Source organism: Heloderma suspectum, chromosome 13 (genome assembly GCF_057233095.1).
Source record: "Heloderma suspectum isolate Gila_16-S chromosome 13, 16-S_ref, whole genome shotgun sequence".
Classification (NCBI taxonomy): domain Eukaryota; kingdom Metazoa; phylum Chordata; class Lepidosauria; order Squamata; family Helodermatidae; genus Heloderma; species Heloderma suspectum.
Genome location: NC_139470.1, coordinates 4,266,326 through 4,289,847, shown reverse-complemented (window position 1 = coordinate 4,289,847; position 23,522 = coordinate 4,266,326). Strand labels below are relative to the sequence as shown.

The 23,522-nt window shown below is 48.8% G+C and overlaps 1 protein-coding gene across 4 annotated transcripts in view; it reads left to right on the top strand.

Moving 5' to 3' along the window:
- Positions 1 to 21,740, top strand: part of SH2B3 (SH2B adaptor protein 3) — a 53,731-nt gene extending 31,991 nt beyond the window's left edge. For 3 of the 4 annotated variants that reach the window (XM_084820096.1, XM_084820095.1, XM_084820093.1), the window contains exons 3-8: positions 14,082 to 14,183; positions 14,952 to 15,043; positions 18,702 to 18,796; positions 19,723 to 19,937; positions 20,453 to 20,624; positions 21,240 to 21,740. In XM_084820096.1, coding sequence (XP_084676222.1) covers positions 14,082 to 14,183; positions 14,952 to 15,043; positions 18,702 to 18,796; positions 19,723 to 19,937; positions 20,453 to 20,624; positions 21,240 to 21,553 — 990 coding nt within the window. In that variant the 3' untranslated portion in view covers positions 21,554 to 21,740. The remainder of the gene's footprint in view (positions 1 to 14,081; positions 14,184 to 14,951; positions 15,044 to 18,701; positions 18,797 to 19,722; positions 19,938 to 20,452; positions 20,625 to 21,239) is intronic. The other variant, XM_084820094.1, reaches the window with a different exon arrangement.
- Positions 21,741 to 23,522: the final 1,782 nt, after the last annotated feature.

Genomic DNA, 23,522 nt, shown 5'->3' with positions numbered 1-23,522 from the left:
GGTTTTTCAGTGGGTAGATTCTCTGCACGGTTGCTGGAATTAGCAGCTCAGTCTTCAAAAGGAAAGGGTGGCAGCTGTGTCCTTGATGTGACCTTGTAATCTTGCTTTTGGTTGCAACCACAAATCTGCCATTGACATCTCTCCATCACTTGGCCTATCTGGGGGTCGGGGGAGAGGGCTGGTTAGATTTTATGCATGTGCTGAATCCTGTAACCTCCCCATCACTCCTAGTTGGAAGGGAGATGGGTGGTACCCTGAAATAATAAGGTAAGACCAATCTGCTATTACTCCATGCTTCTTCTGAGTAACTCTAGTCTCCTTCCCCAATGTCTGCAACATGAAGGAAGAGATGAGTCAATCGTGTGCTTTAAAAACAATTGCACAAAGCTGAGCTGAATTCTGAGACTTGTAAGAATTGGATGCAAATTGAAAAAGTGTGCATAATTTATTCACCATGTTTGCTGTTTTGTGTAACTTATTCTGATTGGGCCTGTCACAAGACGGTGTAGCCGTGCCTCTGACTATTACAGCATAAATCCATAACTTCCTTTCTTTTTAAACAAGGTTCCAGGGGAGCTGGTTTCTGTGCCTACCTCATTCTCTGTTCCCATGGAATTGTAGTATGTATACAGACTGGGCTCAGGCCTCCAGGCAGGCTGTCAAAAATGCCAGCACCTCTCTCTCTGTCTCTCTGTCTCTCTCTCTCTCTTTTGGTTAGAAAGTGATGGGTGATTTGTTTATAAAATCTGTTAAATGCTCCCCCCCCCCCGCCCGCCAACTGGGACTCATAACAACGAAAAGAAAGTCACCCAAACACATATCTGTAAAGCCACATCGATAAAAACACTGCAGGTATAATTTAAACCATTTAATTCCTTGACAAGTGGCTCTTTGTTTGCAAATGACCTATAGACTTTCCAAAGTCTTGCCTTACCTGAAACATGTTGGTTGGGTTTTCCCCCCTTAAAAATGTTGGGCTGAATCAAGCTTCTCCCAGTGGAAGCCATGACATGCTGGGACTTGCCCCAGTGATGTTGCGAGTGGTGCCCTCACAGCACCACTGATCCGAAGGGAAGACAGCACTCTGGACTCAATGGTGAAGGGGGGAAAGCCCTCTGCACATTCTCAAGCGCGCTGTCAGCCTCGTTTGAGCTCCAGGCAGAGGACTAGAAGCTTGATTGGACTTTACTTGTTGGAGCTGCTTTCTGGAGCTCCGAGGCTTTGGCCGAGTGCTCTGGCAGAGTGGGTCAGCGGGTAAAGCTTCAGGGAACATCTCGGAAATGCTTCTGTATGAAAGAGGTGAGTCTCGTGTGGTGGCAGCCTGGGGCTGCCAAGCACGCCAAACCTCTTTCATCTCCCACTGGTGGGGGCCGGGTGGTGGGGCTGAAAAGTGGCATGTGCCGTTTTTTGCTGCTGAGGGGCAAAGCTCCTTCCTCCCTGCCTCATCCAGATATCTACAGATCAGACTCGTGGCCCGCCCTGCCTTTCGTGTACGCAGACTGTGGCTGGGGAGATGTTTCTACGAAGCCCGGACTTCGTTAGCCACCTTATCGGTGGGATGCATCATCTCTTTTTTTTTGTCACTTTTTCTCTCTTAATTTATGCCCTGGACTTTTCTCCCTGCCTCCTCCCCCTCCCTCCCCCCACCCCCGTTTCTCAGTTCTGGGCAGCTTTGAGGTTCTTCTTTCTCTGAACTGCTACTTCTTGGAACTTGTTCCTCTTCTCCGCTCCGGAAAGAGCACGTGGCAGAGCGGCAGGTTCTGACTTGAAGGGCAATACTGCCTAGTGGATGCAGCTGACCATAGTTTTATCTCCCCAGGTTTTTTTAAAAGTTCATTGTAGCTTTTCACATCCATCTTACATGCTAACGGTGCAATCCTATGCATGTATAGACAGAAAATAAAAGTCCTAAAATTCCAAGCATCTCCCAGCCAGCCATGCAATCTTGAATGCAGCTAGTGAAGGAGATAAAGGGGGCTGCCGGATTTTGTATGTGTTTTTGGAGAGACAAAGCTGTGGGCAATGTTAGATATCTGCTCTTGCTTATGGAGAAGCTGGTGTTGCTTTCAAGACTAGTGCTTTCTCAGTGCTGTTCCCCTCTGCCCAAGGTCTGCATTTGTGAATGGGCAGGTATTACAAAAAGTGTGACTTACTTCCTGATGGTACTAGCCATTTGACAATGAAAGTGGTAGACTGTCCTTCATGGGAAGTTTTTAAGCAGAGGCTACATGGCCACCTGTAAGCTGCTGCAAAAGTGGATTTCCTGCATTGGTGTGGGGATGACACTTGGATCCCTTTCAACTCTAGGAGGTTGCTCTCTGGAGACCCTGCATAAAGGCTGTTCCCCGAAACATCCTTCTGCTTGGAGACAGGGGAGTGTAAAACAATATTGCAGCCTCCCCCAACCTGGTGCTTTCCAGATATGTTGGACTACAACTCCCATTGGCCCTAGACAGCGTGGTCAGGGGTGATGACGGTTGTAGTCCAACAATTCTGAAGGGCACCAGGTTGGGGCAGGCTGGTCCACTCTGGGTGTCTTCTCTAAGCGCAGCTATCTGAGGTCCTTTTAACAGAGACATCTGGGATTGAACGTGAGACCTTCAACAGGCAAAGCACATGTCCTCTGCGCCGAGCCGAGCTACGCTTCCTCTCCTGCTTGGCTCAGTTCTAGTTTGCCCCTTGGTCACTCCACAGTGTGACAGAATGTAGGGATGAGGGGACAGACCGTTGGGGAACTGGCTTCTGTCTATAATATAATATATCCATGGGGATTTGTATCTGCTGAATTAGAGCAGTGCAAGAAAATGTTTTGTTTGCAAGCTGGAGTCATTCCGTTGCATTCTGACCCTGCTGCTTCAAAGGAGAGCTTGCCCCCATCCTGTTCTCAGCCGATGCTCCGCTCCAGATTGCGCTGGTGACTGGCACGGCGTTTCCGATTTCCTCTCAGGCTTGTTTTTATGCAAGCTCTTCAGCATGGGGACTTCTAAGAACTGTCCGATAAGCATTTATTTTCATGTCTCTGGGCACGAGGTGTGTTGGGTCCTGAGATGGGGGGGGGGGACCCAAGCTCCAACACAGAGCCCCTGCTTTGCACAGAGAAGGCCTCAGACTCAGTCCCTCTCATCTCCACTTAACGGGTGACAGTGGTGGAGAAAGACCCTTCTCAGCTTGAGACCCGTGAGAGCTGCTGCCACTCATAGCAGGCAGTCCTGGGCGAGGGAGCCCTACCACAGCAAAGCGCATTCAGCCATTGAATACTTCAGGACACTGGAGTCCCCCGCACAATGGCTTCTGAGCAGGAGCAGTCTATCTGGAACATAGGAAGGCACATTATTCCAGGTCCGGACATTGGACCACCTTGCCCAGTATTGTCTGCTCTGACTTTCCACTTGTCAGCTACTGGATTCTTCTAATTGAAGACACCTGGGATTTGAACCTGGCACCTTCTTCGTATAAGGCATGTGCCACTGAGCTACAGCCAGTTTCAGCCGCTCTGCCTCTGAAAGCTCACAGCTATGCTTTACTCCTCCCAGCATCAAGTGAGGATCAGCAGGGTGTACAATTGGAACGCTGCCCCAGGCAAAGAGTCAAGTTCACTTGGAAACCATGCCAAGGAGGGCAAAATTCTCATTACACCCATGTGGCATATGGCAGCCCATCCTGTCTCCCCCTGTCGGCCCTGGTAAAGTTGACTCTATGCTGACTTCTAGGGCTGTGGTGCTGCTGTTTGAGGAGTGGCGCCATTCATGTGTTTAGAGTTCTGGAGGCAGCAGCTGGGCCTCGTGTCCCACGCAGAAATATTCTTTGAGCATCATTTCAACCGTGCACTGACCCACTTCTTTTGTGGGGCAGGCAGAGGAAATTAAAGCTGTGTGGTGTGGAAGCTTGTGGTGTTTTGTGGAAGTGTCTGCCTGGAGTTTTGTACCTTTGTCATAGTGAAACCAGCTCCGCTTTTGACACTTGATTCCGGCCTGTGTGGTTGAATTTTGAGCATCCGTTCCCCCTACCCCACCCCCTGCCCCCCAAAATCTGATCTAGCAGGTTTATTTTTAGGACTGTCAACTGACATGACGCATTTTTAGTAGATGAATCTCGCCTGCCTACTAACTGACTTTAAATATAAAGTTTGCTCCCTGCCAAAAGTTCAATGTTGGTTCCGTTTTTAGATATGAAAAGAAGTAAAATACGGATTTGTAACTTAACAAGACCTGACATTCAGTCTTGGAAGGAAAGGATACTGCTAATATTTTATTTTTCACACCATATTATAGTAACACACGAGTGTCAGAATAGCTTTAAAAAGATCCACAAGCTTTCTCCTTACATGGAGCACAGATCGTGGCAGCTATCTGTGCAGGCCCTTCCTCAAATCCACCACACAAATCTGCTACCGTCTCGAAATGTAGTGTGGTCATCCTGCCTGATGGGGCAAACGGCACAGCCTGTGCTCCTCCCCACCCGAAGGGTTGGGCACAGCTGTCTTTGTTCCTTGCCTTTACATCCTGCCTTTCCTATAAGGAGCTCAGGGTGCTGTAATATGGGTTCTCCCTCTTTTATCCTTTCAACCACTGTGTTTAGCAGGATGAACCAAGAATGTGCGGCTACCTTCAGATCATACGGGGAGCTTTATGGTCGAATGGGAGGTTAAAACTGGTTCCCCTGATGCTTAGGAACATCGGAAGCTGCCTTTTACCGAGTCAGACCCTTGGTCCATCTAGCTCAGTATTGTCGACATGGACTGGCAGCAGCAGCTTTTACGGGTTTCAGCTAGGATTATTTTTAAGCCCTGCCTGGGGATCAAACCTGGGACCTCCTGCATGTAAAGCAGGGCTCTGCCGTTGAGCTACGGCCCTTCCTGCCCTGCTGTATACTAACCCAGGGTGGGCAAACCTTTTGTCCCTTAGGGACACGTGGTGGTGGGAGGCAGGTTGGGGGGGCTGCTAGCACTGGGCATGGCTAGTGGTAGTGGTGGGTGGGACCTGGGATCCCCCCTCCCCTCAGCAGAGAGTGACTGAAATTGGCTAGATCAGCCTTGGGAAGGGCAGAGCAGTCTATTTGCAGGCGGTGTAATTTCACTTACATTCATTCATTAAGCCTGTTTTGTTCCATTTCTGCACCAATCTGAAATTTATTTTTTAAATTGCATGAAAATTCACATTATTTTTGCATTACATTCCCGCTGAAATATACCTTTTTAATGAATTTTGGTCTCTCGTTTTGAGCTAGGAACTGACTCTCCTACGATTCAGCTTCATAGGATGTCCTCAGGTTCTGTTGCAAGAGAGGGAGAAAAATGTCTATCCACGTTCTCTACACCATGTGTAATTTTATAAATCTCTATCCTCTCCACTTACTCGCCTTTTTTCTAAGCTGAACAGCCCCGGCTGTTGCAACCTTTCCTCCTAGGGGCGTTGCTCCAGCCCCTCGATCACTTTGTGTGTCCTTTTTTCTGCACCTTTTTGAGGTGCAGCAACCAAAACTGTACACGCTTTCCCAAGTGTTGTCTCACCATAGACTTGTATAAAGGCAGGATGATATTGGCAGTTTTGTTTGGTTTCTTTCCTAATGATCCCCAACATGGAATTTCCCTTTTTCACAGCAGCCACACAAAGGGGTGGGTGGGTGTTGTTTTCATCAAGCTGACCACCACAACCTTCATGTGAAGCCCTATGTCTGTTCATACTGGCATGTTCCTGTGCTCCTTTTCAGTCCCCTGAATTGACCCTTTCAATCAAGGGTCCTTGAAGAACTCTTGATCAACTCCCACAGATGCTCAGACCACACACTTACATGAGACACTTGCACTCGCCATAAAGGTGGTGGGATTTCAGTTGGGGAAAGAACAAAGTATGTCTCCTGCCAGGCTAAAATTAGCTTCCAGATTTGTCCAGAATGTGTCTCGGGGCTCCTGACCCAGCCCATCTCCGCATTTGCTCTCCCACCGCCTGGCCTCCTGAGGAGACCACTCAGACCAGAGCAGAAGTGCTTGTGGTGGCTCCCTGGGGCAGATCAGCGGTCCAGCTGAACTTTGATCTTGGTTTGAGACCATGAGGATGATGCTGGCAGGCCACTCGTTTTGTTTTCCCCCTCCCCATTTTAAGAAGAAGGCAGAGTGCCTGCTAGGATTCTGTGGTGGTGTGATTCTTTTATCTTTTAAACCCCAAATAATACCATGGTTGGTGAATCGATCAATATGCTTTTTTGCCAGGCCCGAGTGGTGAGAGCATCCAAAAATAAAACGAGTTCTCAAAGTTTCTGTAGAGCAGCTGGAAAGATTGGGGGTGGGGGTGGGGGTTGCAATAGGGGGTAGCTTTCTCGTTGTGACCTCTGTGCCTGCTCAGTCTGCTGCTGGAGTCCAGCAGTTGATGGACAGCTTCACAGACTCTGCTTTCCCTTCTTAGGGTTCTTTATCTCCCAACCAGACTTGGGCTGGACTTCCCTTCAAATAGACAACTGTCTCCTGTAAAGTAGGACACATGGCTAGCCTGTGGATCTTGCTTTTAGGATTGCCACTGTTCCTTCTTTGGGGGGGGGGATCTTCACCCCCACCATACTTCAATTTGATGCTAAGCCCAATCTGGGCGTAACCCAAAAGTGTGTGTATTTTTGATATCAGTCTTTTTATTTTTCTTAGTTCACTTCTAAAAGCAAAGTGCTTTGCCATTCGTATGGGCCTGCCTCAGTAAACCAGATTACATACATACATACATACATACATACAAATAATATAATATAATATAATATAATATAATATAATATAATATATATAAAAATTAAATTCTGGCTTATCGGGAATGAACAAGCATATTGGTGCATGCTGCTAGATCACTCCTGCTTGGGTCCTCCTACCAGTGGGAGAGGCTAAACAAGCCAGGACTCTCTGGCCATGGCTTGTTTAGCGCAGTGCCCAAACTGGAATCTCTGGCCTGTCCCTCTCCTAACAAGCCAGAGTCAGAAGCCAGGGTTTGTTCTTTGTGTATGAGTGGTTTATTCAGAGAGTAACAAGCCAGGGCTCCCAAACTGGGAATGGACTAGATGATCTCCAAAGTCCCTCCCAACTCTTATGATTCTGTGATAACATTTCCAGACTTCCTAGGTTGCTCAGGATTCCACAGTGTATTTACCAAGAAGAAAATCAGATAAAATAATCGGATACCATCTAGGCTGTTAACTTCAAACTCAGCAGTTGAAACAACAATAACTTGCTTCTTACTCTCCCCGCTCCCCCCCCCCCCACGCCTGCTAAAAGAGCAAGCAGAAAAGAAATAGATCTAATTTGCCTGGTAGTTTCAGGGTATGTTATGAGTCTCTATCTTTGCCTGAGTTTCTTTTTCCTGCTTATTGTCAATTTTTCCCTCTTTGCGAAGAGCAGAGAAGGTGACATTCTTTCATTAGCTATTGCAAATCTGTTTAAGTATCTGTGAACTGGGAAAATTAAAAACTCTGGCTGGTGTCCACAGGACTCTTTTGATGCAACTGGGGTGTTTTTGTGCTTGCGTGTTAAGAGGACACCCTGTTCTGTTTTGCTACGGAGCCCTGTTGACTCTGCCTGCTGGCCTCTTTATCTCTTCCAGCCAAAAGCGTTTGCTCCCTTCTTCTCTTGCTGTTGTTTTCCGGGCGTTCCCTTTTGAGGAACTGCAAAGCAACTTGGGCAGAACTGAATGGCACATTGAAAAATGACTGTCTTTTGCAGTGATGTGTTCTCTTTGAGCCTTCCTGTTTTATTTATCATAGCTTGGGAGTGCTCCTGGATCCTGCGCTGTCCCTGGATCTTCGGGTGGCAAGGAGTGCATTTGCACAACCATGTCTAGTGCTGCAGCTGCAACCATTCCTGAGTCAGTCTGACATGGCACCAGTAGTTATCCATGCCTTGGTTACATCATGGTTAGACTGTTGCAATGTGGTCAATGTGGGGCTAGCCTTAAAGAGCATCTGGAAGCTTCAATTGATGCTGAATGCAGCAGCTAAGCTGGAAACCAGTGTATATGTGATTTTCCCATGGCAGGCTTTATGCATGCAGCCTAATAAGGGGGCAGAGTTCTGAGGTGGCAGATCAAACCATATGTTTGAGTGGTCTCTGAGATTTAAAAAAAAATCCACCTTGCAAGTAGAAAATGTGTACAGCAAGGAGAGGGCTGAGACAGACACTTGCTCCCTGATGCTCTAGAGTTCTACTTCTGGGCATTACATTTTATTTTATTTTAAACTCTAGGGAGCATTTGCAGATGATTCCCTAGTTGCAGCAAGTCCATTCTCCCACCTCATTCTGCCTCATGCATAAGCCCACAGGCTGAGTCAAGCAGGCAGGAAATGTTTCATGTTATCTATATTCAGGCAAGCCATGAGCTCAACTCACTACTCTGGGAGCTGTTCCAGTTCTCAAGAAAATTCTTGCCTCTTTGCTGGGACCCTTGGAACAAATTCATTTTCCAGCCTCTTGTTGGTTTGGCCACACAGGTCCCTCATCATCTGCCGTCAACAAATGACAGGCAGAATCAACAGATGCTTCAGTGTCCTCTATGAGTTTTGCTTTTATTTAATTTGTAATTTTTTAAAAGGAAAAAAAACAATTTTAAGATCAATTTTTCCTACATTTCTGACGAGAAGGGAAAAACCTTCTCTTGCCAGTTCAGTTGGAAAGAAGCAGAGGCAAAAGACAGGAACCAACGGAACTCGTGGTGGGAACAGCCAAAGAGAGCCGAAGTCCAGAAGCTGAGACTCCCATCTGTTTGCACATCAGTGCGTCTTCTTTCTCCCCCCATCTCCCTCGCTCCTGGAAAAAAAGCTGACCGATCAGATGCCCCACACACACGCTTCCGCAGCCGCTGCCGCTGCAGTCGGCTCCAAATTGCAAACAGGGCTGTGAGTCAGCCCCACAAACCCCAAAAGGATGCGAAACTCGGAACAAAAACAGCGTGACAGAGACAGAAAGCAGAAGTGAATGGTTCCCAGACAGGCAGAAGAGCTGGGATTATTTTGGGTGTTTTGGCTGCATCCCCCTCCACAGGCAAAAGGAAATCCGATTGTCCTTCCCCCTCCAGCCTGTGGCCTAGGGCTGCCAACTTGCCCAATCCCGAAAGTGTTGCATTGCTGCTGCTATTATTAATATGGTGGGGGATTTGTGAGAATGCACTGTCAGTGTCTGTGGAGTTTCACAGGGCAAAATCAGGCAGCAAAGGGCAGGCCCCCACCTGCAAGAAGCTGACAATTGGCATTCGCACAGTGCTCATGGCTGTGCAATCCAAAGAGCCCAGCTGGATCAGGCCAAGGGTCCATCTAGTCCAGCATTCTGTTCCCACAGTGGCCAACCAGCTTCCCCAGTGGGAAGCCCACAAGCAGGACATGAGTGCAACAGCACCCTCCCGCTCATGTTCCCTAGCACCTGGTATTGAGACAAGATGTAGCTGTCAGGTCTAGTAGCCATTGATAGCTTTCTCCTCCATGAATTTGTCCAATCCCCTTTTAGACAAATTTGCAGAAGGTCCCAGATAGGAGGGAACAGGGAAAGAGTCAGAATGGAGCAGCCTTCCCTAAGCTGGTGCCCTCTTAACATTCCTGATCATGGCCCATGCTAGCTGGGGCTGATGGGAGTTGAAGTCCAAAACATCTGGAGGGGGAGGTTGGAGTGGACAATGGCAGACCAGCTGGTCTGACCTGAGACAAGGCCACTTCTGATTTTCCTGTGGTTTCATCCTTGGCCACCTTCAAACCACAATTTCTCATTTTTGCTTGACTAATCGGAGAAGGGCGCAGGAAGTGCTGTTCAAAGCGGAAGTGCTTTTTTGGTTTCTATGTTGCGCAAAGGATGTCTCTTTGACCAGGAATATCCAGTCCATCTCTCTCTTCCGCCTTTCTTCCCCTTCCCCAACATCCTCCAATTGTTTTCTAAAAAAGAAAGATGCTGGTGGCCAAGGTGACAAGCTGAAATCACATGCTGTATCCCAGAAGGCTTTGGAGAAGCTGGCCATGGTCCCTCCGTGGCTAGGAAATGTATCCTGGTTCTTTAATGTAGCCTTACCCAACCTGGGGCCCTCCAGATGTGTTAGGCTGCAACTCCCATCGTCCCCAGCCAGTAGTGATGCTGGTTGGGGTTAATGGCAGTTGTGGTACAACACATCTGAGCTGTGTCAAGAGCTTCGGCTATTGGATGGTATAGAAATGAAACAAACAAACATCTGGAGGGCACCAGGGCAGGCTGGAGAAGGCTGGAAATGCAGTGAAGGCCCCCCTCCTCCCAGATGGAACTGCACATTATGGGCTCAACTCCAGGTACCTTCCAAGGCCTAGGGAGTTAAGCTGCCAGAGACAGGACCTTGGTCATGGGGGCACCTCGATCTTGGACCGCCCCTTACCAGTTTGCCCAATGCCAAAAATTTAACATTTGTTAACATATGTCAAAAACTTTTGTTGCACTTCACTGGGCTTTTAATGGTGTTAGATCCGTTTGTAAACCAACTTGTTCTTAATTGGCATCTTGAGAATATTGTCTTGAAAGGTGGGCTTAAAACTGTGTCCCAAAGCTGACTCCAGGGCAGGAAACAGATTTTTCTTGGCTTGGTTTTACCCACCAGCTTTGTCCTTGGGCTGTGTCAGGCCTCCCTGTTTTTTCTGTTCTCTTCCTTTGCTTTCTCATGTCTTCCATTCTGGAGACAAACCATCGATCTTTCTCCCTTCTTCCTGGACAGCTTCTGCAGCTCTCCATCCGTGAGTGGTTTCACAGATGCTGGAATCTCAAGCAGCCATGGAGTTTCCTGCAGCCGCAAGAATCTCTCCTTGCTTTTTAACCTCCAACAGAACCCTCCTTCCTCCAGTCCCCGAGTTTTGTGGGGTGGTCTTTTGCCAGGATCCGGCAGACCTTGGTTTTGGCAGAGGTTCCTCCCGGCCACCACGTACCCCTCTCTTGAACAGCTCTGACCTGAGTGGTTTGTTTCCTCCTCAGCGGCTTGTTAAAGGCCAGTGAGTCACGGTGTCCCTCTCAGCCAAGCGAATTTCTAAGGCTTTTGCCCATGGAAAAATCCAAGCGCTTTGTCAGCTGGGACTGGGAACGGCCTGTCTGGTAAACCAATTGCGTCGTAGGCCTCCTGCTTTCATTTAGCTCCTCTCCTCTCACTTGCGACCGCTTTTGGTAACAGCTCCTTCTTGTGCTGCTGCCGCCAGTCCTACAGCATCATGTTAAAAAATTGCTCCCGGCTGCTCTTTCCCTCCTGATCTCTTGGGGTGGCGTAATAACTAGGAAGATAGCCTTGGACATGCTGTTTGTCACCAAAGCAGGGTGGGCCAAACAGCATGAGCACAAGGCCTCTTGTATGCTATGCTAACCAACTGGAAGATTGTACCACTGTATTTGACATTAAGCAGAATCCAATTCACTGATCAGGAGCTTGGTCTGTTCTGTGATTCCAAGATCACACCACTCATGCATAGAAACTGCACGTTGAGTTGAGTGAGAATCTCTGCCAAAAATATTTTAAAATACCATAACGGTTCTAGACCTTATGGCTGTCATTGTTAAACTGGGGGGGGGGGGTTACAACGGAGAAATCTGAAAAAAGCTGGAGTGGGCAAGTGCCTGAACAGAATTCCGTGGTCAAGTGGCAGGATTTCCCATAGTGAGCAGAAGTAGACTCATGCAAAGTGCCTTCACCTGATTTTCGGGGATCCTCGCCCACTCCCTGCCCCACAGCTCACCCTGTTCAGTAGGGCCCCCCAGCTCTCTCTGTAGCATTTTCAGTGGTACACTGTTGGGAAAGATGGAGAAAGGATTGATGTCCTCCTTCCGAAATGGGCTTCTTTTCCCTGCCATTCCTGTTGAAGCCCACTTGGGTCTGACCTGGGCAGCCTGCCAGCGATGGAAACCATTACACCCTTTTCAGCACCATATAACATTTCTGTTGTCATTGCATGGATGTTTGGTCACCAAGAGGCCAAGCAACAGTGGCCCGAGAGAATGGAGACAGCTGGATTCAGGGAAGGTTTGAAACTAAGGCCAGAAACAATGGGTGGAAGCCATGTACTTTGTTCTCTCCCAGGTTCTGGCCAGAGGAAAATGTGGTGCACAGAAGTTGCAGTGGGGGCAGCAGTAGCTGGCCCAGAAATTCTTTGTCCCAAAATCAACATGTTATTTCCCTGTTCCCTCGCTGTGAGTGAAGTGGGCAGCTCAGATTCCTTTCCTATTCTCGTTTCGCTAAACCTGGGTTTTGAACAAGATGGCCCAACTTTATGTCTGTATATAGAGGGGTTATAGCAGCTCTCTTACCACCACCTGTAATTGTTGCTCTGTGCTGAAGGGAGGATGCTAGAAATGTCTGGTATGTCTCTCTCAGGGCTGTTGGGAGTGGATGCTGCTTGGGTTCGCTTCTCGTCACTCACTTGGAGGACCAGAAAAAGAGAAGTTGTCATGGGAATGGAAAAGACTGCAAAGAGCTTTGGAGATCTCTCTGCAGTGAGGATGGGCTTTAGAAAAGCTTTGAAGGCAGAAGGTCCCAGGTTGAATCCCCAGCATCTCAGAAAGCAGGAATGGGGAAGGTCCCTGGAGAGGAGCTGCAGGTCGGAAGAGATGGCTCTGAGCTCTAGGGAGCTATCTGGCTTGGGAAAACAAGACCACTTTGTATGATCATGTGGTGCAGCCATAGCTTGGAAACTAACCCTTAAAAGTTGATCTGCGTGCGGCAAATGGACTGGCACCCTCTGGCGTTTGATCTCTTGCCAGGATGTGCATGGTCTTTCCCCTCCTGTCATTGCTGGTCAGGTTGTGTCCCCCTCTTCCCCGAATTCTGCTGCCTGAACCAGTATCCTCTTGCCTGAGGGCCAGGATTGGAGGATAAAAAGCCAGAGACCAGCGCAGGCATCTGGTCAGCAAGTCTGGCTCTGTGTGTGTAGCTGGATACTTTCCCCATTGGTCTTTCTCATTCCATGCTCCCCACAGAAGAACATCTGGGGCACTTCTACCTCCAGAGAAGATGATGGAGGCGGCGGGGGTGATAATATTATCTGTTAATCATTTTAGATGGCCTACAAATAATATCACTGTCCTCTGTATTTATTATTTTTATTTATTATTGCATTTATACCCCGACTTTTTTCCTCTTGCGGCTTACATTATCCTTCTCTCCATTTCATCCTCAACAACAACAACCCTGTGAGGTGGGTTGGGCTGAGAGTCTGTGACTGGCCCAAAGTCACCCAGTGAGCTTCCATGGCCGAGTGAGGACTAGAACCCAGAACTCCCAGCTCCCAGTCCAACACTGTATTGCAACTCTCAAGTGTTGAAAACACTTGGTGTGTATTACCCAGGGTGGGGGTAGGCAACCTGGTGCCCTCCAATGTTTTTGCCTACAACTCCCATAATCCCTGACCATTGGCTGAACCTGGAGGGTGCCAGCTTGCCTACCTAGATCTAGTGCAGGCCTTTCAACCACCCCGTCAGGCACTCTTTCCCAACCTGGTTCCCTCCAGCTGTGCTGGACTGCAACTCATATCATCCCCAGCCAGCATGACCAGGGCATCAGGTTGGGGAAGGCTGCTGTAAGGTAAGTTGATATTATCATCTGCTGTATTGACTGAGGCTCAGAGAGAGTGGCTTGACGGGTCCACCTAGTGATTTCAAGGCAGAGGCGAGATTTGAACTGGCAACATCTTGACTTGCCGCTCAATCTTAGCCATGATACTGTGCCAGCTCTTGCACAGACTCAATTCCCTGGGGGGGGCCAGGGGGAAGTGTTCTCTTCCCAAAGGCTTTCTGTGGCTTGCTGCAGGTGCCAGTGAGCATGTGCAGACTGCCTTTCTGTTGTGAAGGCAATGTTTCATTTTTTCATGCAAAACAATAGACTGAGCAAGCAATTAATCTACGGCGTTACGCTACCACAAGATGTGGCAATGGCTGCTAACTTAGATGGCTTTAAAAGAGAATCGCATTGATCCACCGTGAACTTGTCGATCGGCATGTATTGATCGTGAGGGCTTCACAGAGCTGTCCCGCTTGAAGGTAGTCCTTCGAATGCCACAGCTACTGGGGAGGGCTGCTTTCCCATCCAGCCTGTGACCGTTGCTGACCACGACCCATCTTCTGCCTCTCCCCACAGAGCTCACGGCCCAAGCTACAAACCCCTTGCTCGGCAGCGCAAGAAATCCGCCGGTGTACTTCCCTGGAGATGCCAGACAACCTGCGCACCTTTGTGCTCAAGGTAAGGAGATGCTTCTGCCCCCTTTTATGGCAGCCGCAGTCATGGGTGAGGCTGGGGGCATTGTCATTCCGAGAGCGAGGGGTGGACGCCCCCACTGTGTGATTTGGGGCTTGTTCTTGTGGCGTCACCTGGGTGGCCATTGCCTGGAGGCAGAATTTTGCCCAGGTTTTGGGGGTGGGGCTCTTATTCTGATGTAGAACTGCCCTTCTAATGAGGACTGCCTGGTGTGGGGGCCAGAGAAGCTGCCAGATTCCCGGTCAGAGTCTTTGCCCATCTAGCAAAGGACCGTCTGCTCTGTCTGGCAGCAGCTTCCTCTGGAGGCTCAGGGAGAGGGGTCTTGCCTTCGCCTGCTACCAGAACCTTGTAAGTGGAGATGCCAGAGATGGAACCTGGGCCTACTGTTCTGCCACTGAGCTATGGCCGCTCTCCAAGCTGGAGGTAGGACGGGAGAGTCTCTTCCCAGAAGCAAGAATACGGTGTGGCATTCCCGGGGCGGGTGGGGGGGCAGGCACAGAGAAGATCCTGGAAGAAGCAGTGTGTTGTCTGAGAATCCAGGCAGAAGCCTTTTCTTCAGACAGGAACCATTTCAGCCCCAATTGGGAGTTCTAGCTGGTCTTGTGTCTGCACGGTGGAGTGCAGACGCAAAACCAGCTAGAACTCCAATTGGGGCTGAAATAGTTCCTGTCTGAAGAGTTCCTCTTCACAGTGGGGGTTGGACCCCTTCCAACCTATGATTCCTAATACCTCCCCCCCCCCCCAACCCGGCAGGTGAACACCTCCACGGACATTATATTTGAGGCTGGAGATGACCAGCAACTGAATTCCTGGATGTCTGAAATTCAAGCATGTCTCCCTAGAGGGTAAGTCCCCCCAGGGCTGTGTGTGTGATGTGACTCTGTAGCATGTGATTTTTGTAGCCGGGCTTTTAAAAAGACATTTTCTAATCCCTATAGACTTGGACGTGTGGGTAATGGCTGGCGAAATCTCTGGTGCTAGAAGGGGTCAGGCCCTTGCAGCCTGCCTTCATGAACAGACTTGCAATGCATTGTGCAAAATGTTTGTTTTTTAATGCAGAACTAAACAGTTGCAGAATCAAACTTGTCTTGGAGCAGAAATTGTCTTATGGCATAATAGAGCCAGCGTGTGTCGTGATTAGTGTCAGATTAGGACCGGGTTCAAAACATCACAACGTCGTCAAAGCTTTCTGGCTGACCTTGGGCTGCTTGCTATCTCACAGCCTCACCTACCTCACAGGGTTGTTGTGAGGAATAAACCATGCAGGGGTACCATGACCACCACTTCGAACTCCTTGGGAGGAAAGGCAGGGTATAGATCGAAAAAATTAACAAAAATTCCCTGGCCCACCCAGATGTGTTGAGGATAGGTTGCTGTTGTGCGGTGCACTCGTCATTCGCTCAGAGTTCCGCTGATTGACTATTACTTCATGTATTGCAGGCCTCAATCCAGGCCCTGAAAATTGGTTCCAGGGCTGAGAGTTGGTACAAATCGAGCTCTGGACAGAAGGGACTGGAAGACAGGGAAGTGCGTAGGAATGTTTTCAAGCTTTTTATCAGCATCTCATGAGGGCTAGCAACCTGCTTCTTTAAATAGGTGAACAGGGTGGGGGGAGAAATGAAACGGGATGTTTAATGGCACACAAGCTGGCAAGCTATCCGCTCATGTGGCAAAGGCACACATAATGGCACAGCGTTCCCGAGATCCTGCAAAACTGGCCGTGCCAGTTTTGACACATCACGCAAAGGCCGAATGACCACGCAGAGGCCTGCTGCATCTAGTCCCGCACCTTGTTCCCCACAAGGATCAGCCAGATGCCTCCAGGAAGCTGACAAACCGGACGTGGCTCCCTTATGCTGTGGCTCTCCAGCGACTGGGGTCCAGAGGCACGTGCGGTCTTGGGAAACGGATGTTCTGTAGAGCCACTGTAACTAGCAGCCATGAATGGATTTATCCACCGCGAAAGATCCCCACCCTGGTGCCCTCCAGATGTGTTGGACTGCAACTCCCGGCATTCAGTGCCATTGGCCATGCTGGATGGGCATGATGGGAGTTCTAGTCCAACACATCTGGTTTTTTAATGGCCTGGCCTGGCACTGAAAGGACATTACGGTTTCTGCCAGGCGAGTTTTAGTAGGGAGGATATTTGTATTTGAGATGCCATAGCTGTGAAGCCCTCACGGCCATTCCCTGCTCCACTTCAGGTGGCATGGCCCCAAACGAAGAACGGATGATTTGCTCAAGTCCATGTGGGAGGACAGGTCCATTTCCCTCCTTGCAAGCTGTAGCTCTAAGCCTATCCTTGGGACCAGGCATTTGTAACATCTGCCAAGAGAGCCTGGAAATCCCCACCAGAATTCTCCCCGTTAATGCTAGTCCCAGTGGGGCTTTGTGGCCACGGAGATGGAGCGCTTCCCCTGGTGCAACTGTCTGGTGTCATCAGGCACCTGTTGATGTAGAGGAGTTGAGGGCTGATTCCTGAACCAGAAGTGTGTGAAAAGAGCTGCAGCGAAGGAAAGCTGGAAAGGCGACCACGTTTGTGTGGCAAAGCAGGGAGAAGGAAATTTATCATGTAGAGGAAGGGGTGTGTGCAATGCCGTGATTCCACTGGAGCTCAGAAAAGCTGAGGAATGTGGTACTGGCTGCTAGATTCAACTTTCTATATATTTCTCCATTTTTGTTTTAAAACCCAAAGTTTCTAGGCCTTATGACTCCAACAATTCACTTCAAAGCATGCTGAAATCTCTCAAATGGAAGAGAAAGGAGAAAGATATCGAATGAGATTGGTAGTGTTGGAGCAGAGCTCCTTATCCCTTCCCATGGCAAATGGAAAAAAGATTTTGCAGGATAATGGAACATATTAACAACTTTACTACACACACACAGACTGCAAAGTTCAGCATTTTTTGATGCGGAACTGGATCAGCTAGTTGCAGTTTTATTTTTCTAGTACGCACAGCTCTGGTTTTAACTGGGAGTTGGTGGGTGCCTTTTGGGGAGTGGGGATGCTTTACACTTGGGATTAGCCACTACAATTTCTGAAGCAAGCTTCCTGCTTGGCTCAAGGACTTTGTTTCCAGTGCTGCGCTGCGCTCTGGAGTAAAAATGAAGGAAGTGCCACTGAGTGGATGCGGAGTGCCGCTCTCACACTACTGCGTACTTTCCCCCACGCATCTGGGATTTAAAGGGTTTCCCATGTCAGAGAGTGAGATGTCCAGGCAGGCAAAAGCCCTGGCATGTTTCTCCTCCCCACACCTAGTTCTCATGCAGTTCTTGCAAATCCTCTTCCTGAACTGTGGGGCTTCCTATTGTTGAAATACCCAGAGACCTTGTCAGCAGCAAGAAGTGTTGTGATTTATAGAGCGCCTTCACCTTTCCCATGAATTGCAGGCCCTTTACCAACTGCCTCGTAGAAGCAGTGTTGTGCAGCTGGCTGGCAGGCCAGGCTGACACAAGGGCCACATCCTCTTGACAACTTTGGCTCAAGTGGCCATGGCCTTTGCCTGTGACCTGCTGTATGTAAAATCGATGACCTGAAAGTGGAAGTTGGTGGATGGCATTTGGCCAGGGACAGCAGCCATATGCCAGTGAAATGGCTCCCAAGCTTGTCTTCCATGCCAGGACTCTTGCTAATCGTAAAGGCAAGGCCGCACAGTGTTTTCACCACAGCTGTCCAATAGATGCTTACAGGTTGGCAGATGGGATCAGGTGCAGTTTCCCCACCCAGGCTGGAGCACACTTGAGAAAGGGGTAACTTTGCAGAACATCCTTGCCAACAGTTCCCCCTTCACAATGTTAATTTCTCAAGAGAGGTAGCCATATCTGCTGACCAGAAAAAGAGCACCTGGTGTCTTGCAATCAGGAGAAGATGGCTTCCAGTGAGCAGTCATGTGGAGATGGAGGTTCAAATCCCTGTTCAACCCCAGAAATCAGACTGTTCTATCTAAGTTGGGGCACAAAAGCTGGCCTTTTTGCCTGCCCTGCATATTGGGCAAGACTTAATATATTGCACAGGATTTTCATCCCCCCTACCCCAGCAGGTAAGCAATACTTAGGCTGTGTTAATGGCTTTGTGAAATTAGCAAATATCCAGGCATCTGAAGAATCACTTTTCCTGTTAGAAATATAATCAAAGTTTCTTTTTTAACTCACACACATTTATCTGCCTTGTGGAATCTCACCTTGCAAAACATTTTTCACTTCTGCCCCTTTGACCTGGCATTTATCTCCTGCATCCACTTCCTGCTTGCCCACAAAATAGCCAGCCCTGAGAAATGTGTTCCATGTGCCACAAGATTTGCACTCGTTTTGTGCTGTGTCAGATTACTGCAGAGACTCTTCTAGGGTGTTTAATCCTCGTATCCTGTCTGTCTTCCAGCCATATCAGCAAGATCTTCTTGCTTTGCTCCCCACCCCATTTCTGCTGGCCATGGGTGTTTTGTTCAGCCTGTTCATGCCCTTTGCATCTGGTGGGTCATAACTAGAAATGCTTCTCTTTTTCAGGTCAGAAGGACCCGGTGTTGAGCTGATCTCGGACTCTCACTCGGAGGTTGTGCCTAGGAGCCCCACAAACAGCAGCACGGACTCCTTGAACCAAGGTATGGGCCCTTCTGTTTCTCTGCACTGCCTGCTCTGTAGGATGCTGGGGTGGGGTCAGTGGTTGGAGCTGGCACTCTCCTCCATCTTTCAGCAAAAGGCAGTGCCACCACAGGTCTGCCAAGCAGCTGAGCCTGCCGGACCTGGGAAGGGTGGCTGCACATCCAAGTAGCTGCGGACTCTCCATGGGATGGTGTTCTCCGGTGCTGAGACGCTTAACGCTTCAAGGGTAGTGTTTGTTTTTGGTTCTACTGTTGTGTTGCTGATTATCTGGATTTGCAAATTCTAAGCACTTAATAGGGGCTTGTGCAACACTTTCACTGTTAACTGCCTTGAGCTTTTTGGAAAACATTGCTTTTTAAAAATAAACAAGCATGCACAGGATTACAGGAAACTGCTGTGTACCCAGCCAGACTATTTTGCCCATCTAGCCGGGCACTGCCTAATCTGACTGGCAGTGAGACTCTCCAGGATCTGTGGCAGAGAAGGGGCTTTCTGATCACCTGCTTCCGAAAACTTTTTAACTGGAAATGTCAGGGATTACATCTTCTGGATGAAAAGCAGGTGTTCTGACACCAACACACACACACACACACACAGCATCTAAAACCTGGGGTATTTCAGACACAGAAAGTGCAACAGGCAGAGGACACGACAGTGGTGTTCTGGCAAAGTCCTTGTGGACCTCTTGCCCCTTGCTGTGACGGGAATCCCGCAAAGAATGCTGGACTTTGGCCTGATCCAGTAAGGCGTTTAGGTCTGTAAGGAAGAGTGCAGACTTGGGGCCACATAAGGATGATTAAGTTATGCTTTAACTGTTAAGCAATCCTGAGCCTGCACTTTTGGTTTGAAAATTTAACACAAAAAATGAATGCTTAGCCACTGCTTTTAATGGTTTTTGGGGTTTTTCTACCTTTCTCCCTTACAGGCACAGTGCCATCCAGCCTCCCAGATCAGCCCTGCCAGAAAACGGATCACTACCTATTGTCCTTCCCTTGGTACCACGGCCCTATTTCTCGAGTCAAAGCTGCCCAGCTTGTCCAGCTCCAGGGCCTTGAAGGACACGGGGTTTTCCTCATCCGACAGAGTGAAACCCGGAGAGGAGAATACGTCCTCACTTTCAACTTCCAAGGAAGAGCAAAGGTAAGGCACTCGTTCTCGGGGAGTCTCCACAGCCAGTCAGTGGGCAGCATGCAGCAGTGACAGAAGCCTGTTTAGGCCCACACTCTGAGACAGACCCTGGATTTTATGGTAAAATCTGGAGTACTGCCAGACTCTTGAAAGCCCTACCTTTGCCTCATATTGAAACAGTTTCTTCTTTTCATATATGGTGATTTCCTTTATTTCCAACCATCCAGAAAACAAGCATGGCTGGGTAAACAAAATGTGGCACACTTACAGTTGTGCCAAGCCGAGGTAGCAGTGGCAAAAGAAATCCAAATCACCAGAGTTCTGAAGTTTTGGGTCCAGCTTCTAGTCCTCCTTGCTTGAATGGGATGCATAATCTCCTAAATCTGGGAGGTTAGGAAGTCAGGCTTGTCCTCAGCTAAGGAATTTGTACATACTGTTGATGGCCCTTGTCCCTTCTGGTTGTTGCTCAAACTTGTACATAGAGCAGAGTTGACCAGCTGGTAACAAAGCTTCCTTTGCCTTGGCAGCATTTGCGGCTCTCACTGACAGAGAGAGGACAGTGCCGTGTCCAGCACCTGCGCTTCACCTCCATCTTGGACATGCTGCACCATTTCCAACGCTGTCCCATCCCCCTGGAGTGTGGCACGGCCTGTAACGTGCAGCTGTCCAGCTACGTGGTGGTTGTCCCACATACGCAAGGTAAGGAGGACACTGGTTGCTGTTTGGCTTGCTTCAAGCACTGGACCGTCCTGGCTTAAAGGGAATGGTATGGGTAAATGCACAGATGTTAAGGGGGCAAAACTGTGGTGCTATTTCCTCTCTCTCTTATGTCACAGTTGTGCTTACTGAACAGTTTATTAGACGTTCACAGAAAACAATAAAATACTGTGTCATAAAATCATAGTTTTCGCATTCACATAAGTATGACCCATCAGAAGCACCCCTACCAAATCTTGACATTCTTGGGCTATGTATTGCTCTAAGGATTTGTACTCCACCAGTTCTCACGCATCTGCAGAACTCTCTCTCCTTATGGCTAAAGCAATGTTTTTGAGAGTGGGTGGGTGGGCAATGCCTAGTAAAATTTCAGAAAGCAGAGGAGGTGCTGGCTTAGATCTCCAGTTGCTGAGAACGGGGCCTAATTGCCCTGCAGCACTCCTTCCCCTGCAGGTTTTATTTCTGTAACTATACTGAGTGCAGAACTTGGATGGCCTCTTTAGCATGGAGCCCATGCTGTCTTCCCTGTGCAGCAGAGAACTCATCTATAGCCTATTCCATTTGTTTTTGTTTTTCCGTGTTTCTTCGCCATCACAGCAGGCTCCTGCAGCACAGCCCCCCTCTCCCCGTCCATCCACCGCTGCAACCCTGAGTCCAGCCATGTCCAGCTGACCCCATCTGGCTGCCCACGGATCCACCTGCCTGACAACCTTCGCCGCAACTCCTCAGTGGAGCAGATATTCCACCGGGTGCCCCCTCCAGAAGAGCTGGCCCGTGGCCTCTGGCACAGTGCCAGCCTGGGCACACCACCCACGACCCCTGCAACCCGCCAGTGGGACAATGACTATGAGCTGGACTCACAAGGGAGGGGGCACTTGCGGGCGGTTAACAACCAGTACACCTCCCTCTGACACAGTGGGACAAGGCAACTGCCTGCTTTTGCACGAGACTCTTCGTAAATGTTTTTTTTTATGAAGCCACAGCAAACGTGTATTCCTCTTGGCTGTGTTAAGTAATTGGTTTGTAAGATAGGTTGATAGCTCACTCCACTATGGGTGTGACCCTTGGATTAGGCCTGTTAAAGGGCCTGTTAAATTTTTCCACTCAAAACATTCTTCTCTCATATCGGTTTTGCACATGGCTCTTCCTTTGCTTTTAGGTTCCTAGTTTTGTTACTGGTACATACAATATTTTGGATAATAGGTGACTAATTTTGATATCTCTCTCTCTCTCTCCCTCTCTCTCTCTCTCTCATCCAATTCCTCCTTTTGGAAGAGTAGGGAAAATGGGTGGGGAACAGGGAAAGAGAACAGATCAAACTTGTCTGCGTTACTGACAAGAACTGATCTGCTTTTCCTGTCCTGTTTCCCAGTTCTTTCCATCATCTGGCTCTCGTATAATCACTGAAGTTAAGGCCATCTAACAGAGCTACTTTCTTGGTCCCTCCAGGGATTAGGAGGTCTTAGTGTTACGTTCCTATCATGAAGCATATTTGAACAGAACAATGCTGTTGTTGAAAAGGCACACAACAGAAGCAACCATGACAAAACTGATGGGAGGAAAGCAGAGCCTTCAACACCCCCATTACCTTAAATGGCTGAACACTAAACAGCTTCTCTGCTGGCAGAGCTACAACAAATCTCAGATCTGTCAACCCCCAGAAAGGCCTTTCTTTCCCTTGACTGTACCCACGGATGCACCCCCACTACAAAGCAAGTACATTTACTGTCACGGCTTCCCAGCAAGGGGCACAAGGAGCTCCAGTTCAATGAGTATGCAGAAAAGGGTCTTGCTTATGGAACACAGGACACCTCGCCCCAGGTGAGACTATTTGCCCAGCTAGCTCAGCCTTCCCCCACCTAGTGCCCTCCAGATGTGTTCAACTGCAGCTCCCCATCTTTGGCCATGCAATGCAGCTGGAGGGCACCAGCTTTGGGGAAGGCTGGTGGCACCCAATGTTGTCTCCTTGAACTGGCAGCACCTCTCCTATCACCTGCTACCAGCTTTTAACTGGAGATGCTGGGAAGCGAACTTAGGATGTGATGCATCTGCATCACAGAGTGGAGGTCCCTCCCTGGTCTGGCAAAGGGCTCTCTCCCTAAGCTAGGATCCCCCCAATTCCTGGGAAGGCAATGTCATCTCTAATCATTTTCAACTTCTAGTGAGAAGCATGGATGCTTCAATCAATAAATTGTTCCTGTGCCTTAGTTTCGACATGGGAAGAGGTAGCCATTTTCTGAATCTAAGTGAGGGGCTTCTCTGTTACTCTGTTTTAGTAGTTTTTCCCAGTCAAAGCAACTACAAGCAACTTTTTTTTTTTAAACCCAGCACGACAACAATTGTGATGTTCTTACGCCCTATTCCTGAGGAGGCAGCTCAATTTGTCACTTCTTCAGAAGCAGGTTTAAAATTGAAGTTTTTACTCTCTCCATACAAAAGCTTTCATCCATGACTTAATTCCACAGCACAGTGCAGCTGCCACATGAGAAGGCAGCAGCCCCTGATGCCCTGGGCCAGTAACACGTTTGTCAAGGAACAACCTGAGCGAGAACCTTCCTCCCCTTCAGAATATTTCTCAAGCACCCTATGTATTTAAAACCGCTGGGGTGCCTTTATTTTCTAGCAGAAAGCTGAACCCCCATCTGAACAGGCATAGAACGACAACCCACTAAACCAGCTCCAGATGTGTTGGGACTACAACTCCCAGAAGGCTGAGGGATTCTGGGAGTTGCACTCCAACCCATCTGGAAGGCACCAGGTTGGGGGAGACTGCACTAAATGCTGTGAGGCTCAGTTGTGAGTAAACATGCAGAGGAGTGGGATCAGTGCTCCAGCTTTACGGCTGGCAGCTGGCTGAGCTATGTCTGAGAGTCGGGGAGA